General features: G+C 35.1%; 1 protein-coding gene across 7 annotated transcripts in view; it reads right to left on the bottom strand.

Annotated features, from left to right (window-relative positions):
* Nucleotides 1–18,883, bottom strand: part of Qki (QKI, KH domain containing RNA binding) — a 113,160-nt gene that overhangs the window by 80,672 nt on the left and 13,605 nt on the right. For all 7 annotated transcript variants that reach the window (XR_015001126.2, XM_085687439.2, XM_085687444.2 and 4 more), the window contains exon 2: nucleotides 4,171–4,313. Coding sequence is in view for 6 of the 7 variants with exons in the window: in XM_085687439.2 (XP_085543565.1) it covers nucleotides 4,171–4,313 (143 nt within the window). In the remaining variant the exon portion in view is untranslated. The remainder of the gene's footprint in view (nucleotides 1–4,170; nucleotides 4,314–18,883) is intronic.

Raw genomic sequence — 18,883 nt, 5'->3', positions numbered from 1 at the left:
TCAACAATAATCACCAGCACAAATTTTTAAAATGCAAAAATTCCTACCAACTAATCAATCTTACCAATGTGAAAGCATAGCCAAGTTATAAAGAAACTTGATTTCAGGAATTCTCAATTGAACTGCTCTGGTATAAATAGCTAGATCTGTTAAGACAAATTACACTTTCCCAACAAAATAATCAAATTTAGTTCCAAAGTTCCTTGATATACCCATTAAGAGTTTGTTCTCTCTTTTTTAAAGACAGATTTCTGCTGACAATTAAATCAAAAGAAGATATAAATGACTTCAATCACTAAAAAACAAATTTAGGACAACTGCTACAAGTTGAATATCCCTAACTTTCAAAAGGCTCCAAAATACAAAACTCCTTGCTACCAAAAGTGGAAAATTCCATACCAGAACTCATGACTGTATTGAAAATGCAGTTCCAATAAAACTGTTCAGTAAAGTTATGTTCAGAATGTGTGTTTTAAGATGCATGTGAAACAAAAACATATTCAGGTATAGGTTCCAAATCTGTTTCTACACATGCAAATATTTCTAATCTAAAAAAAAAATTTGATCCAAGCATTTCAAATAATTAATATCAACCTGAATCAACAGGTTATGAGATGGACAGTAGAGTTCAAGTAAAATTAACTTTCCTTCATAGCCCATTCCACATGCCTATCTGGTATTGGGAGGTTAGAACTGATTGTCTCAGGTACAAAAAAATTCCATTTTCCCAAGATGGGTATAAGTTAGACCAGCAACTTTCCTCCTTTAATATCTATCACAAAGTTAATGTGGCTAAGTACAGTGTTCTTTGCAATTTTTCTACTAGATCTCTTTTGTTGTTAGTTTAGTGAGAATTTTAAGAAAGAAATGTATAGTTTAGAAACCTGTAACTTTTGTATTTTACTGGTAAGTCCGTCTTAACAAAGTTTTAACAAAGCAGATCATAATACATTCATAAGATGAATCAAACATTCCATCTTAACTGAGGCTGACAATCAATTGCTTACAAGTAAGTCTCCAAAAATAACTTTTAATTATTGTTTGGAATACTATCTATCTTTAAATATTAAGATATATAATTCACAAAATAAAGTACCTACCATTTTAAAGATTATAAAAAGGTTTATGACATTAGAAATTGTTAGACTTCAAAAAAACAAAACAGGTCTAAAGAAAATTTACTGCTTCCATACTCAACTGAAACTCACTAAAATAATAACTACTACTATCCTCAGAAATTCAGTATAACCAAATATGCACAGGTAGGTTCTCAATATACCTCTGCACAGAATAAAGCAAAAAAGAAGAGAAGGAAGGAGGGAAGAGGAGGGGGAGGAGGAAGCAGCAGCAGCAAAATTCAAACTGAAAAACAAGTCATAAAATCTAGCCGTCTCTGAAGCTTTAAGTCAATAATAATTCCTGTATCTAAAACATAAACAGTTTTACACTGTCAAAATACATTAACAAATTACAACTACCACAGATAACTATGTAATCTAAACATTTCATAAATTTAGGTAAAAGTAAAATAACAAGATCTTATTTTTATTCTGTATGTGCTGTACATATGTAAGTAAATGTGTACAACTGTGAATGCATGTCTGTGTACTCAGGTCAGAGGTTGACAGTGGTTGTCTTCCTCTATTCCTCTCCACCTTACTTTTTTGAAACAGGGTTATCTGTCACTGAACCTGAAACTGTGTTTCAGCTACACTGGATGGTCAACAAGTCCCTGGGATCCTCATGTGTTGCCACTCTTGTGCCACCGTGCTGGGGTTATAGGCATATACCGTCTGGCTTTTCTGGCTTTTATTTGTATAGGTGTTTGGGGTTCAAGGTCAGGTTCTCATGTTTGTGCAGACCCAAATGAGCCATGCAATGCCAATGAATGCTTCATGAAATACCTCAGGAAGATTCAAAACCCATAGTTAGGAACTGCAGTGCTTTTACTATATGAACAAAGTTTGTTGTTCTTATAGAAACATCATGGTTTCGTTACACAAAAGAAAGATAATTATTTTCTGAGTGTCATTCCTCAGTAAGACTCAATTCTATCTTTATACTATATTGTCTTAGAATGTTTGATTTTTAGAAACTGAGTTTCAGTTTTTTAAACCGGGAAAGGGGGGTTGCCTACAGAGATGATGCATCAGATTAAAAGCACTGGCTGCTCTGCCAGAGAACACAGGTTTAATTCCCAGCATCCGTATGATAGCTTGCAACCAGTTACAACTACACTCCTAAGGGATCTAACGGCCTCTTCTGGCAACCAGAGGGGCTGCATGCAGGTGTTATACATGCATGCAAGCAAAATACCTTTACACATAAAAATAAATTAAGAAACTTTTTAACTGACGAACGAATGTTGGCTAGAAATTAAGACAAGATTTCTAACACTTTATGAAAGGGCCCTAAATTCTTCTCCCATTTTGTACTATGCATTGATATGAAGCAGTATTCTCTGTATTGATGATTATACAATTATCAACTAAGACTAAAAAACATGAGAAGTTCTATATCCTACAAAATAACATGTAGACAAGATTTAATTCTTGTTGTGTAAATATGTATGTATGCATTCATGCACATTCCTAAAGAGTTCAGAGATTAACTTTGTATATCTTTAACAATCTAACAGCAAGGCTCTCCAGTGACAAGATCCACAAAATCTTGAAATCTTGTCACTAATTTTCTACAAGACCTATAATCATTCAACAAAACCCACTTTTGGCAAGATTATCCTGCTCGCTCGCTCGCTCTCTCTCTCTCTCTCTCTGTGTGTGTGTGTGTGTGTGTGTGTGTGTTTGCAACAAAAACTACTTACAAAAATAGAGCAAATGTATAAACTAAAGAAAGGTGTGCTAAAAATTGCAAGTTGTAAAATACCAAAACTCCACACCCCCCATTTAAGACATTTATACTCCACCTACAAACTAATATTGTCTGAATAAACTAATGGGTCCAAAAACTATTTCTAATATCAGTCATTCTTCCATTTTTTTTTTCAATAGATATTCTCAAATACAGCAGTCATTATTTTTCCTTTATGTACTCAGTAAGTAATGAATAGTCACTATGTATTAGTATTACAGGGTCACTAGTAAATTATGGCAGCGAATTAACAAATATTAAAAGTATTATACATATTGTTTTATGTACAATAAATTCTGCTAGGGCAGAGATTCTTAACCTTCCTGATGCTGCAATCCTTTAATACAGTTCCTCATGTTGTGGTGACTTCCAAATACAAAATTAAATTGCTACTTCAGAATAGTAATTTTGCTACTGCTATGAATCATAAATATCTAATAGGTAAGATTTCTTCTGATATGTGACACCTGTGAAGGGTCATCTGAAGGCCCCACACCTCCAGCCCTGCTGTGCTAGGGAGAAAGAAAACTAAAACACCAGACAACAGTACTGTAGAGGTGGAGCATGAGAGGCCAAGGTTAGGGGAGGGGTGGAGATGGACACTCAACCACACTTAAGGAAAAGCAACAGCCAGTCACAATGAAAACTCTATCATTGTATAAATGACATAAAGATCTTGAAGCGGGGAATAGATTTGATTTATCCTAAAAGCCAAAAAAAAAGTGGGAAAGTCATTTAAGAGAAATAGAATTAATCCTACCACACAGGATTTTGTAACAAAAGGCATACTTCAAAAATCAGCCTGTATAGGAGGAGACTGTTTCCAAAAGACAAATACTAGATAGAGACTGGTTGAGCAAATGACTAAAGAAGACTAGGAAAAGGAGGAATCAGATTGTAAGAGTCCTTTCCATAGAAACTTTACAGAGTTGGAAGAACCATGAAGTCCAGGACTCATTTTACAGAAAGAATACATGGTCCAAGCTGGGGATTTGTATGGTCAGACTGAACACCACCAGAGATGCACTTCAACTTGAACATTCAGAACAAGTCTTCCCACAATTCTTGACCTCAAGTCTGAAATTCCAAAGTCTTCACCATGAGTACTTCCCAAAGTGACATAGCAAAAACCAAATGGAAATATACACTAAAGAGAAAATGTTTAATTAGTCACATAAAATTACTCCCATTTCCAATTTCATACATAGCACTTTTAAAGCAACTAATAAATATAAAAGTGATCTTAATTGCATATTGTGTAATGCAGGAAAAAATGAACAAAACAACAAATATACTTACATCTGGGTATTCTTTTACAGGCACATAAAGTTTCTCTTGTAACTGAACAATAGGTCCCACAGCATCAGGCAATTCTGCACTCCTTTTCTCCGTACTGCCATTTAATGTGTCATTGTACATGTCTTTCCGTACTCTGCTAATTTCTGTTAAAAGTAAAAATTTCAAATGTGTTAGACAAAAGTATGACCTTGTTAATCCAGGAAAAGGGGAAGGGGCACGTCCCTGATATAATATGAACAGCTGGTGCCCTATCTGTCATTCTCTGGATTAAGCCTGTTTACAAGGTGACAGCCTTCATTTCTACCATAAATCAAATTACATCAACCAAATTACACATCTTATTAAAACTAACTTCAGAACAGAGACTCTTAATCATAATCACATAGATTTTAGTTTACATAAAACACTCACGCTTAAAAATGAGGTCAGTCATTTTAAATAGCTTTATTTGTCATAAGAACACACAAGACAAAATACCAAAACCCTTATTCTTTATAAATAATCTGCTGCAATAAGATTTAAACTGGACACATCTTGGATATTTTAGATATCTTTAAAACACTCAAAATGCTCAAAGACAACACATACCAAGTTTAGACAAAGTCTGAGTGAGGTGTACAAATTTAGCAGTTAAAGCTCTGAAAAGAAAAAGGGAGACTGACAGAACTACACGAACTTTAATAAAGCAACATTCCAGGAAGAGGAAAACAGTACCTAAATAACAACACAAAAAGAAGTAGGACTGATAGTTAAAGAAGGGGAAAAAAGCGGTCAAAACAAAGTGGGGGGCTGGGGGGCATAAGTCAGTAATGTGGGTCCTTGTTTCCACTCTCAGCCCTGAGGAAAGAGATAGAGAGTAGGGAAATGGTATTTACTGCTATAATTGCAAAAGCGGTTCTAAATAATCCCAAAACAGACAAACAACACCAAAACAAAGGGGAAGACTAGAGATATGGCAGCATGTGCAAGGCCCAAGATTCAATCTTAGGGGAGGGGAGCTTGTTACTATAAATGCAAGAATAGGTCAATATTTAAAATATTATTTTAAAATAATATTGTATTCTTTGAGAATTTCATACAACTCATTTTGATCATATTCGCACATACCCCCTCCTCCCAGATCCACACAAGTTACAGTTCTAAAATTTCCAAAGACCTTGAGTCTAAGGTCAGTGTGGCACCCTGACTTCTCTTCTCAGTCTTAAAAATTTATCACTCTAATAATAGTATATAAATTATTTAGAAAATAGGGCTGTCAGGAATGTAAATAACTGAAACATACTTGTAGTCCTCCCGATTACAAACTAATTCATAGCTGAATCTGAGCAGATGAATACCACCTTTCTAGACAGAAAAGCCTCAACAATTTGGGCTATACTATTTGTAAGTTCTAGTTCTAACAGTAACTCTGTAATTTGGGAGGTCTCTGATCTAATCTTTGTGAACCTGTATCTCATGTTACTACAACTCACTTACTGAATTGCTCAATTCAATCCAATTCTTCTGAATTTTATTTAGTACTTTTTCCAAAACCCCTATGTTCAAAACGTTTCATTCCCTAAAGTCATAGCAATCAGAGATTCTGCTAACACAATCCTAATAAGTTGGAATGATCACAGTAGATCATCACAGACATATGCAACAAGTTAGTCCTCAAAGCAAATGAATGACTCACAACAACTGTGTCAAATATTACATAATAATACTGAAATGCTCCACATACATCCACAATAGTCTACCTACAACAATGGTTCAGAGGGATCAAAGTTTTGAACCATTAGTATTTAAAATTTCTACTACAGTAACTTCTAAATTGGGCATTTATCTTCCAATTAAATATTCCTATGATTAAGAAAGACAATTTGTTAAAAAAACATCTCTGGAGTTCTAAGTATTAAATTTATTGTTGGGTTTTTTTGTTGTTGTTGCTGCTGGTTTTTTGTTTTGTTTTGTTTTGTTTTTGAGCTAAAACTCCCACTCCTAAAACATCAGCCACTCACTGCCACTTAGGAACCTCATAAATACTCAGGAAAGTTCCGTGATACAAGTATACTGTAAACTACTCAACATGTTTCCACGCCCTTCAGTTTATTCAGAAACACTCCAATTTGTAAGTTTCTTTTAAAAGCGTAAAGTCATACATGATTTTCATGACAACAGATGATAATATGAAGGCTAAAGTTGCCTACTCCCTGCAGATCACTAATGTCTTAGCAAATGTAACACACTGTGAACATGTTGCTGCTGGAGCTGTGACATGTCTCTACCATTCCCATTCTCCAAAACTACTGCTCAGAGAGTAACCAACAATTTTTATTTTTTCTTGTTTACTTTCTACTATTTATACCCCTCCAGACTGATATTTATCTGCTGACATTCCTTACCACTGACTAATTTCTGAGTCAAAATGACTGCAATTTCACAAAGCACACATTTTGAGAGCTTGGATATCAAAATACTTATCTACCTGATAAAATATCAACACTAGATACATATTCTCTGGTGTGGCACAGGCAATGGTGTGCAGTTTTTACACGGTCTCATTCACTAATAGTACAAAACTATTTGTGCCTATGACTAAAAACTGGATCTAGTTATGCCATCTGCCTTTCTTCCCTTTCTTTGCTTTAATTACTTTGACTTTTTCCCCCTCTTTTACTAAGTTCAACTGTCAGTTAATTCTGTTCCTAACAGAAAACTACCAAGGAAGCTGGACTATCACAGACAAAAGCATTTTATCTAAGTAGCCATCTGCTTTTTCTATGTGTATCACACTTAAATCCATTCAGGCATACCTCAGCGTACTATACCGGGATTTAGAGAAACATACAAAGACATAAAGAGATGACACTTTACTTGATCATGACCACTCAGTTTTTAAGTTAGCATTTTCCACTGATTTGAGTAAAATAAGAGTCAATATTTATAAACATGCTTTAATCACACATAGATTTAATAAGGAACACAAGCATAAACGTTTTCAGCTCTCAGCACAAGTTTAAATAGACTCTACTATTCGCAACTCAGCTTTTGATAGACATTACAGTAACATACCAGCACAAACGGCAAAGCAGGGGTTTACTAGCTAAGATTACGCAAGTCAGTTTTTCTTAACATGATGATTACTAAATCTTAGAACAGTATTAGAAATCTATTTATATCTGAAAGACAAGTACCTCCATAAAGAGGTAGCTGTTATGTAGTCATATGTACGTAAGATTAATAGCTCTTTTTTATGGCCTCCACAAAAGAAAATACAAACAAAAATCCAACTCAGAATACCAAATACACAGAAAAGTTATTTTAGCAGAAAAAGACCATAGAATGTATTACTTCACAACCCTTAAGAACCCAAATTCACAAAATTGAAGCAAATAAATTTTAAAACAAGTTACTATACAATACAATTTAAAACAATATACTATACAATACAAATTAGTGGGATATTTTCCTTGCTCTAAATAAATTAAAGCTGGTTTAATTTAGAGGCATTTGCTTTCAAACTAGGAAGGAAAAAATAAATTCAAGCCACTGGTAATTCCCTACATTAAAAACTACATTAAATACAGACTTTAGAAGGCATGATACAACTGGCAATATACAATGAACAAATATCCCATGAAACACCTAGAATAGAATACTGCAAAACTGCTATCTAACTAAAAATAATTTTCAGAGCCAAGTCAGTGCTCATTATAATTTCAATGACATTCCTCACAGAACTAGAAAAAAACAATTCTAAAATTATTGTCAGCGTACACGCACACACACCTTAAATAAGTCAAAGCGATCCCAACAAATACAACAATGAGAGAAGTATCGGCACCCAGTTGTTTACCAGAGTCATGCCAACAGAAACTACATGGCAGTGGTACAAAACCAGACAGCAGGACTAACAGAATACACAGGATCCAGAAATCAACACTGCTATAACCATAAATTTAAAACAAATGTACTAAAATCGTATATTAGAGAAAGAGCACTCTAAATAAAAGGTGTGGGAAAACTGGGTATCCTCACATAAAATAATGAAGCTAGATCCCTATCTTTCATCCTGTACAAAAACAATTCAAAATGGATCAAAGACCATAATGCAAGACCGGAATCTCTCACATGTTACAGGGAAAGCACATCAAGGTACAGGAATAGACAAGAACATTCTGAAATGGGCTCCAGAAGCCCAGGAAACAACAAGAATTAACAAGTAGGATTATATAACATGAAAAGGCCTCTATAAAACAAAGGAAAAAATAACAGCAATAGCCTACAGAATGAGAGAAGTTTTGTCAATTATAGACAGAGAATGCTATGGGACAATAGTTTAAGCCTATAAAGATTTGTTTCTTGTACTTGTTTAATAAAATGCTGATTGGCCAGTAGCCAGGAAGGAAGTATAGATGGGTGACCAGGCAGGAAGTAGAGGAAGGGCAATGAGAACAGAATTATGATAAGAGGAAAGATGCAGTCTTCACCCAGCCGCAGAGGAAGCAAGATGAGACTGCCTCACCGATAACAGGTACCAAGCCATGAGGCTAACACAGACAAGAATATACATTAAAAGAGTTAATAACTCTTATACATTATAAGAGTTAATAAGAAGCCTGAGCAAACAGGCCAACCTGTTTATAATTAATGTAGACCTCTGTGTGTTTCTTTGCACAGGACAGAAAACTCGGTCAACAAGAGAATTAATAACTAGAATCCACGAATTAAAAAATTAAACATCAAAAAAACTAATCATTCAAAGGATGAGCAAATGGAATGAGGAGACAGTTCTCTAGAAATGGCCAAAAAATATAAGAAAACTGTTCAACATCCTTTAACATGAAGGAAACTCAAAACTACATTCAGATTCTGTCTTTCAGTCAGAATGGCCACCCATCAAGAAAAAAAAATGCTGCCAAGAATACTGAGGGAAAGGAGAAAGCCTCAGCCACCACTAGTGGGAATGGTTCAGTCACGATGGAAATCACTAAAGGCTCTTCAAAACACTAGCAACAGGAATGTCATATGATATAGCTATTCCATTCCTAAATATATAACCCAAAAAAATTAAAATCAGGAGCTGGAGAGAGATGGCTCAGTTGTTAAAAGAATTTGCTATTCTTCCAGAAGACTCTCTCAGCACCCATGTCAGGTGGTTCACAATCATTTCTAACTCCAGCTCCAGGAGACCTGATGTCTCTGGGATCTACATACACCTTTGCTCACGTGCACGAATCTGCACACAGATGCGCACACCTACGCATAATTAAAAATATAAATTAAGAATCAAAGTGAGAATACCACAGAGATCTGCAAACCCATTTTTACTGTAGCATTAACAACAATTGCCAAGACACAAAATTAGTCCAGATGTCCAGCAACAAATTATTTTTATAAAGAAAATGTATTACACACACACTCGAGTTTTATTTAGCCATGAAAGAATTCAAACTGAAACCACATGTTTTCTCCTGCAGGATATAAGTGTTTAAAAAAAAAATCAAGATTTTGGTGTGTGTGTGTGTGTGTGTGTGTGTGTGTGTGTGTATTATGTAAGCTGCAGAAGAAATACTAGTGAGGAAAAGGGAATCTTCAGGGAAAAAGGAAGAGAGAGTAAAGAGACGTGAAAATGAGTCATGTCGGTAACATACAAACATTAAAATGAATAGTCATGTTAAAGACTAATTTTAAAAACAATCAAGGGCTGGAGAAATGGCCCAACAGTTAAGAGCAGTGTATGCTAAATCAATGAGCAACATAGGATATGGAGTACTATTAATTACAAAGGGGGAAAAAAACTACATGGTGAAAGAATGTCAAATATAACTCACTACAATCAAGCAATTAAAGTTAACACACATACTCACTCTCCTAGTTTGACACATTGAAATACTTGTGTGTGACCTTGCCAAACTGCATAAACTCAATCTAATCATAAAAGAGCAAACTAACTCAATACTTAAAACCGTTCAAAAGTACTGAAGTCATAGGAGAGGGCGTGAGAAGGGTGTCATAAAAGAAAGTCCTTTCATCCCAGCACTCAGGAGGCAGAGGCAGGCAGATCTCTGAGTTTCAGGCCAGCCTGAACTACAAAGCGAGTTCCAGGACAGGCTCCATAGCTACTGGGAAACCCTGTCTTCAAAAAACCAAGAGGAGGGAAAACGCATGAGTTGGACTTAGTGGTATACTCCTATAATGCCAGGCCATGGGAGGCAGAGGCTGGAAGATGTGGAAGTTTGGGTAGCCCTAGGCTACACAGTGAGTTAAAGGCAGGCCTGAGTTGTATGAAACCATGATTCAAACCAAAGGAAAGGGAGAGAAAGAGACAAGTTAAAAGGACTGGTTTTAAAAGCTGAGCAAGATTTGAAGAGCAATTAACAATTTTCTGTTCTTAAATACAACTTCCTGTGACTTAATACCAACTTCCATATTACTTTTTCACTTTTTTACAAATCTAAATTTATTTCAAAATCAAGAATTAAAATGTAAGAAGTCTTAGCTTTGGCTTTTAGATGCATTTATTCCAGTGAGTAGAGGTGAACATTCATGAGAAATAAAGTCATTAAAACATCTTATTACATAGTAAAACATTTAACTTAGTCAACAAAAGGGGGGGATACTTATTCATCAACTAAACTAAGGAAATCAAAGTCATTCACAATCATCTTTTCTATAGCTTGAATTAAACTTTTAACTATACAGATTATCTTCCTCACAATAAGTACTCTATTTACTAGTACTTATCAAATTATTTGAGCTTTTTATTGTTTAAATGTTAAGTGCTTAGAATGTTTACTATTTTCTAAAATAAAATCCAGAAACAAAAGCTAATAGTTATTCCAACTGCAGATGTGACCTTCTTTACAAAACGCTTGAAATTATTAGTCTCCTTCACGTCTGATATTTAGGAAGCTCATACAATCCATGAAAAATTGCCTTTTAGTGCAAAGTGAGTTTCCAACTAGTCTTCTGTGTTCCCTTTGTACAAATACCCCACCATAGAAGGGCTAACAATCAACCACAAACTAAATCACATAGAACTCAACCCTTTCCAGGTTGAAAGGGTTAGAACTACACACTTCAAGCTATGTTATATTACCAGAAACCAAGATTCTCTTGAAATAATACCCTGGGAAGCAAAATTACTAGTTAGTAAAACATTTAACTTACCTAGTCAATAAAAAAGGGTAAAAAAACGGGAAACTACTCACTTACCAATATAACTAAGGAAAATCATCCACTATCATCTTTTCTATGGTTTGAATAACACTACTAAATATTAAATTATAAAGATTATCTTTCACTTCACCAGGCTCCTGTACACCTATATTCTTAAGTTAGTGCCTTCTTAAATATCACAAAACACTCAAGGCCATTAAAAAAAACAAGAGTAAAAATTAAAACAAGACATTCCAAGAACTTTGAAGAAGTTAGGTCTGTAGTGGTGAGGAGAAATGGAATGTATTATCTACATAATTATTTTATTTTCTTTTCCCTTTATATTTGTATTAAACTTCTGTGAGTAAACTTATGAATTGGACAGAACAAGTTATTCTGAACAGCAAATATTTGTACAATGCCTAAGAATAAAACAGATGTTCTGTTACTATTGACTACTGTCTATGGGACTAGGAACTTGTCTCTAGAGTTTTCCAAGAGTAAGAATTGGCTTCCATGTTAAATAGGTTGGAGGGTAATGGTAAAAGAAACAATGTATGAAGCTTGGGGTTCTGGGATATATCTTAGGGCCTGCACACTAGAGAAAGCCATTTCTAAAAAGAGACAGAGGCTTCATTTGGTTTCTACACTAGGAAAAATACTAAACTCTATAAACACTTAAATTCTCGTGTTACTCATTACAAAGAGATGAAAACAAAAGCAGAAAGAACTGAATTTCTAATCACTCAGATGACACAAAATTAACTTAAAGAAATAGTAGCTGTAAAGACATAAAATAAAAGGCATAATTCACAAAACTAGTATATTTTTAAATTTTCTGATTACTAATCCCATTTTGGGAGCCAAGTGGTTCTGTTTTTCTTCCTCTAGGCATTTTCTATTTTACTCAGAGAACTGTCAAAGAAGTCAATGAACAGTTGTGTATTTTACCAGCAGCCACACTAAGATTTAGACAAGTAAGTTACCAGTCAAATTAGGCATTTGTTCCTTGATGTTTTCTTGAAAATATTCAGAACAAATTCAACTTCCACAAACAAACATCTGTCTTCACCAAAGGCCTACCTTGGTAGGGCTAAGTTATTCAACAAGAAACAAAAACATAATAGGTCTATTTAATTATTCCAAACAGTACTTCACTAGAACTGCCACATGGAAAATGGAAAACTAGTGAAGTCTAGTTATTGGAGATGACCATAGGGTGTGAATTAGAAACTAACCTTTACTACACAGTAATTTACAACCAAGCCCCTCTACCGTCTTTAGTTGGGTAATTTCATAGGCAGGAGAAGGATTCGTACACTAGCAATTCCCAAAATATTTATTTCTAAGCAAGGAAGTGATAACTCGCAGATGCTGGCAGCATCAGTAAGAGGTGCACCAAACATCAAAACATAGGGTGAACACATTTTAAGAAAATCAATAGTAGAGATGGCTCAGCAATTAAGAGCACTGGCTGCTCTTCCAAAGGACAAAGGTTCAATTCCCAGCACCCTCATGTCAGCTCACAACTGTCTGTAATTTCAGTCACAGGAAACCAAATGCCATTCCTAGCCGCCGTGGGCAGAACATGCAATGGTAAAAAGACATACACACAGACAAAACACTCATACACTATACATACATATATATGTACATAATTTTTAAAAGGAAAATCGTTAATGGAGTAAATAGTGTTGAAAGGAACCTAATGTACATCTTTTCTAAGTATGATGTGCTGTTTTTTCTTTTGATAAAAGAGGAATAGCACAGGTCTGACTGGATCTCAATGTCATACCCTAAAGAACACCAAAGCCCATGCAGCTCTGCCTTTGCCAAGTTTTTAAGTAAAAAGAAAAGTACTTTTTCACAGAGTGATGTAGTGAGGGGCTGTAGGGCAGGCCTGCTTTTCTCCTCACCCGGCTCCCGCACGGCTAGCTTAGTCCCAGAAATAATAACACACAAGTTATATTCATTTAAGCACTGCCTGGCCCATTATCTCTTAGAGAGTTAGTTACTGACTAACTCTCATATCTTGATATTAACCCATTTCTAATAATCTGTAGCACCACGAGGTGGTGGCTTACCGGAAAAGATTTAGCATGTCTGACCTGGTGGCTGGCTCCATGGCGTCTGCCTCAATTCCCTCTTCCCAGCATTCTGTTCTGTTTACTCCGCCTACCTAACTTTCTGTCCTATCAAGGGGCCAAGGCAGTCTCTTTATTGACCAATAAAAATAACACAATAGACAGATAACCCTCCTCCATCAGAGTGACACTGTCAAATCAAGCTACTTATAGTCAACATACCCTGAGAGAGGTAATTAGTGGTGAAAGACAATTCAATTCCATATTAGGAAGGACCAGGAAAGATAGAGAAAAACTGACTCTCCAACTCTGTTCAGAACTAAACAAACTATCAGTTCACAAACTAACCTTTTAAAAGTAATATTACTTTACACACACACACACACACACACACACACACAAAGTCTCACTATGTAGCCTTGGCAGGCCTGGAACTCACTATGTGAACCAGACTATCCTCTAACTCAGAGAAATCCACCCACCTCTTCCTCTGAAGTTTAGAGATTAAAGGTGTATAACATCATGCTGGCTTAAAAGACTACTTGGGCAAAGCATCCAGTACACACTACCTGCACATAAGTCATGCATAGGAAAATGAAGGTGTAATGTAAAGACACAGTCACACGTTCATCTAAATACTCAAAATAAAATAAAGCTTGTCATACATCAGTTGTCTGGTCAGGCAGAACAGAGTTCACACAACTGGAATATTAATCATGGTTCTGTCTACGTTTATAAGTTGCCACAGCTTACTAAAATCAAGTGAAACAAATGGACAAGCAATAATGTGTCACTGATAATTGAATGACAGCATTAACTATTTTTTTTCTTTTTTAACTTGTTTTTGTTTTGCTTTTCAAGACAGGGTTTCTCCTGTGTAGCCCTGGAACTCAACCGATCTACCTGCCTCTGCCTCCAAGTGCTAAAATTTAAGGTTTAATTCTGTACCCTCAGTGCAAATTTCAATGATGGTAAGAGGGGCTATGTTCACTATTACAAGCTAACGTCTTCTTTCATATAGACGTAATATAATCACTCTTCCAAAGACTTATTAGCACTTAAAAATAATTAAATAAAACTACTTTCAGTAAAAAGATGCAATTACTGTTTCATATTTTAGTATTTTTAAAAGAAACACTATTCTTGGTTTTCATATTGCTAATCTATAACCTCAATAAATTGTCTCCTGACTACAGAACATTTCCTTCTGTCCATGATCATCAAATATTAAGTTCCTATGTCTGCTTTAAAAACTGAACTCTCACTCTTCACTTGAGAACAAAGTTACCACAAACACTCTCCATACTTATTATACTGTACTGCCAGAAAATAATCAATTTCATCAGTGGTGTATATTCAAAAGAAATCTAATAAATTTAATCTAATAACCTCAAAATAATCTTTATTTCCCTTTAAAATCCCACACTTTTAATATTTTAATTTTAAATTGCCCCCCCCATTTTTTGTTGTTGTTTTGTTTTATTTTGATTTTTTGCTTTTTTGAGGGGGGTGATCAAGACAAACTCTCACTATGTAGCCCGAGATGTTCTGGAACTCACACATAGGCCAGACAAGCCTGGAACTCAAAGGTCCACCTTGTTTCTGCCTCCCAAGTTCTGGGATCAAAGGTGTGTACCACTACACCCAGCTTAATAATTTTATTCTTAACAACATTTTAGATTTTGCATTAGCACTTTCACGTTTTGAACATTAAATATCCTTGGCTGGGTTTCAGTTTTCACTTGTCACAAGTAATTCTCTGAATCTAAAATGGCCATCTACTAATGTATATCATGGATGTTTAGGGAAGGTACTTCAAAATGCATGCTACAAGGTACCAAACAAGACTCAAGAGTTAAACACTCCAAATACTCTATAGTCTATCAAGGGTTGTGTTACTCTTCAGAAATGACAAGTATTAATTACTTAGAGTAAATAAAAGGAAATGAGCTTAGATTCCCATAATAGAAGTTCCACCATTATGCTTAAATTTTATAGCATAAACAGGTACAACACAAAATAGTACTGACACCTAAAGAATGTGATGGATTCTTAAAATTTTTGACACAAAGTGGATATTAAATGATATTAAATGATCAGAGAAGAGATGGAGGAAGAAAATGAGTATTATCAAAATACAATGTACAAAATTCTCAAAGAACTCAAAAAAATTAAAGTAATGACCAATGGCATTCAATAAGTTTCTTATACAAAGCGCACTTTCTGGGCTGGAGAGATGGCTCAGTGGTTAAGAGCATTGCCTGCTCTTCCAAAGGTCCTGAGTTCAATTCCCGGCAACCATATGGTGGCTCACAACCATCTGTAATGAGGTCTGGTGCCCTCTTCTGGCCTGCAGACATACACACAGACAGAATATTGTATACATAAAAAAAAGTGCACTTTCTCACATACATAGTGCAGTTCCTCACATACACAGAAGAAACATGAAATACAAGCATAGTAAAAGGATTTTAATTCATTAGAAATATCAAGTACTGAAACGGCAACCATGTTTAAAATATTTAATAAAAAGCAAGTGTATTCCTAAAGCCTAAGCTTAAGGAACTATAAACTGTCTCTAGCTTTTAAGTAAAAAGCTCACATGTCATTCATCTGAACTAAGCAGGCAAACAAAGTATCCTCTGATTTCTGTTCTCCTCAATGTCGAAATGGGTGGATAAATTTAAAGCCTCTTCTCTCAAGAGTTGCTTTATAGGCAATTTTCTCCCCGTATCAAGGCCTGCAGTTTCCATTTGGCTGCCAGTTTGTGATTAAATTCATCACCTTTATTATAAAAATGTGCTTTATTCCATGGCCTGCTGCACAGGAACTATAAGAAAAACATTTTTTACTGCTAACAGCAAGATCTTTCTAAGGAAACCATCATATCCATTCAAACATTAACTTCCTCAACCAGTTGCAGTACCCTATCACACAGAGAAAATCTGTAACAATTGTTCAACCTAAGGAAATTAAATTCTATGGAAATATTGTGCTTTAAGGCTTTTAGAGAAAATGTAACTAAACATTCAGTTTTCAATGTTTCAATTTTAATTTTCTAACTTACTTTTCTTACTTTCCCATGATAGAGATGAAAACCACAACTAATGTACTAACAGGTGGGAGCGTTCTACTACAGAGGTATAATTCTCCTTGCTCCCAAACATGAAATTTGTAAAGAACTGCAAAGATGAAGTCAGAGTCTAGAATATTTCCAAAGTCCAATAAAAAGACAAATTAAGAGCTTATCTTTTTATTTCATTGTTTACAAGTTCATGGCTTAAGAGTTTAACTTTTACCATCTGGGCACATAGCCAATAGTCAAATACAAATGTTTACATAACGCTCCTACCTGACAGCTCCTTTACAAAGAAGATATACTTGGTGGAGAGGAGTCAGAAAAGAAATACTTCTCAAATAGTTACATTTAAACTAGTTAATATATTTAGAAAACCAATCTTACTCATTTGTGAAGTTTAATATTTTAAAGATTAGCTATGTAACTAGCATTTAACAAACTTGGCTAGCAAGCCAAAAATTCATATCTCATATAAACATAGTTGGTATTTTCATGTTAGAATGTAAAGACAAGGAAAAAACTCAATATCACATTAAATTAAGCTTTAGAAAGAAGAATTATCAGATTATAAAACATATGTCCCTCAAAGAAATTGCCATGTTCCTGATAGAAAATAAGATTATTTCCTTAAAGTTGGGTGATGCCCTCTGTATGCTGTGAATATGTTTTATTACCATTGATTAATAAAGAAACTGATTTGGCCTATGGGAGGGCAGAATACAGCTAGGTGGGAAATCCAAACAGAGAGAAGGAGAAAGAAAGCGAAGTCAGGGGAATGCCAACAATTGTCTAAGGAGTAAGATCCAAGAATATTACCAGTAAGCCACAGGGCATGGGGTAATACACACACAGATTATTTTATAAAAAAAAAATGGATCAATTTATACATGGAGCTAGCCAGAAGAAGCCTGAGTCACTGGCCAAACAATTATAACTAATATTAAGGCTCTGAATGATTACTTTAAAGCAGCTACAGGGACCAGCGGGTGAGAGAGAAACAGATTCTGCGGGATCTAGCTACAAATGGGCATGTTCTGGGAAATCGTCTCCAGATCATTGCATCTCACTCATCTCTATATACCTAGCATCCAGTAAGATGCCTCAGGCGAACCTTAACCTAAAAACTAACCTGGGTTTTCAAACTCATATCTTATTTTTGATCTTCCTTAATTACTATTATTCTCCTATCCAACACATTTCACTTTCTATATACTCATCCAACCCAGTACTGGGCTGAACACAATGGAGACAGACTCTCAGTCCTCACTTCCCCTTTCTATATTTTTAAGTCAAGAGAAAAAACATAATATGCTTTAGGAGACATCTCTCAAGTTATCACACCTTTCAAAATTTAGGGAAGCTTCATCTTGTCTACAAAGTATAATCAATACAGAACATCAACACAAATGGTACTAAATGGTAGTCAGGTGGCAACTGCAACAGAAACTATCAACACAAACAAGAGCATCTTGTCTTTGGTTAAACATTGGTTTAATGATAGTATGAGTTTATAAACTGGATGCTTAATTTTGTTCCTAGTTGGAGAAAGTTAAAAATAATAAGACTTGGGAGATGTGTTAAGTAATAAAATAAAATTTAAAATAATCGAGACTTCACATCTGAAGGTAGACCGCTACATAGCATAAATTAACAGTTAAATAAAATCCTCCTTAACGATTAGGTTTACAGGTAGGTACTCTTACTTGCTAATAGTATTCTTAGCTACATTCTGCAGAAGAGCCAAACTACCATTCCTGAAAACAGTACTGTCTAGAACCAGTGATTCTCAACTTGAGTTGAACTACTCTTTCACAGGGGTCATGTATCAAATATCCTACACATACCAGATATTTATGTATCAGATATTTACATTATAATTCATTACAGTAGAAAATCAGTTGTAAAGAGGCAACAAAAATAATTTTATGATGGGGGGTCACCACAACATGAGGAACTATATGGATTAAAGGGTCACAGCATTAGGAAGGTTGAGAACCCCTAGTCTAGACCATAAAATTTCTTCATACTTTTGTGACTGAGCTGCAAATTTCTTTTCAATTCCAAAACTTCAGAATTGTAGTATTTCTGTGGGAAACAAACAAACAAACAAAAACAGCAATCGTTTGTTTGAGAACAGATTAAACCCAAAGCCTTAGGTCACCGCTCTACCAGATCCCTTAGTTTACACAGTGACTTTGGGGCCAGCCATGAGACCCTGTCTCCCTGATTCCGTCAAAAATAAGATATCCCAGTACCCCAAAGGAGACAAAACCAAAGGGGGAAAAATCTGAAAGGAAAAAACAGCAGTAAGAAGTACAGCAACTTGTCACATTAAGGCATTGCACTATAACTGAATGCTCATAAAACTAAAGAAAGCCTAGATTCAAAGCAGATATATGGAGGCAGG

This window comes from Myodes glareolus, chromosome 1 (assembly GCF_982192425.1).
Source record: "Myodes glareolus chromosome 1, mMyoGla1.1, whole genome shotgun sequence".
NCBI lineage: Eukaryota > Metazoa > Chordata > Mammalia > Rodentia > Cricetidae > Myodes > Myodes glareolus.
The sequence above is the reverse complement of the archived record's forward strand: the minus strand, read 5'-3'. Positions and strand labels throughout refer to the sequence as shown.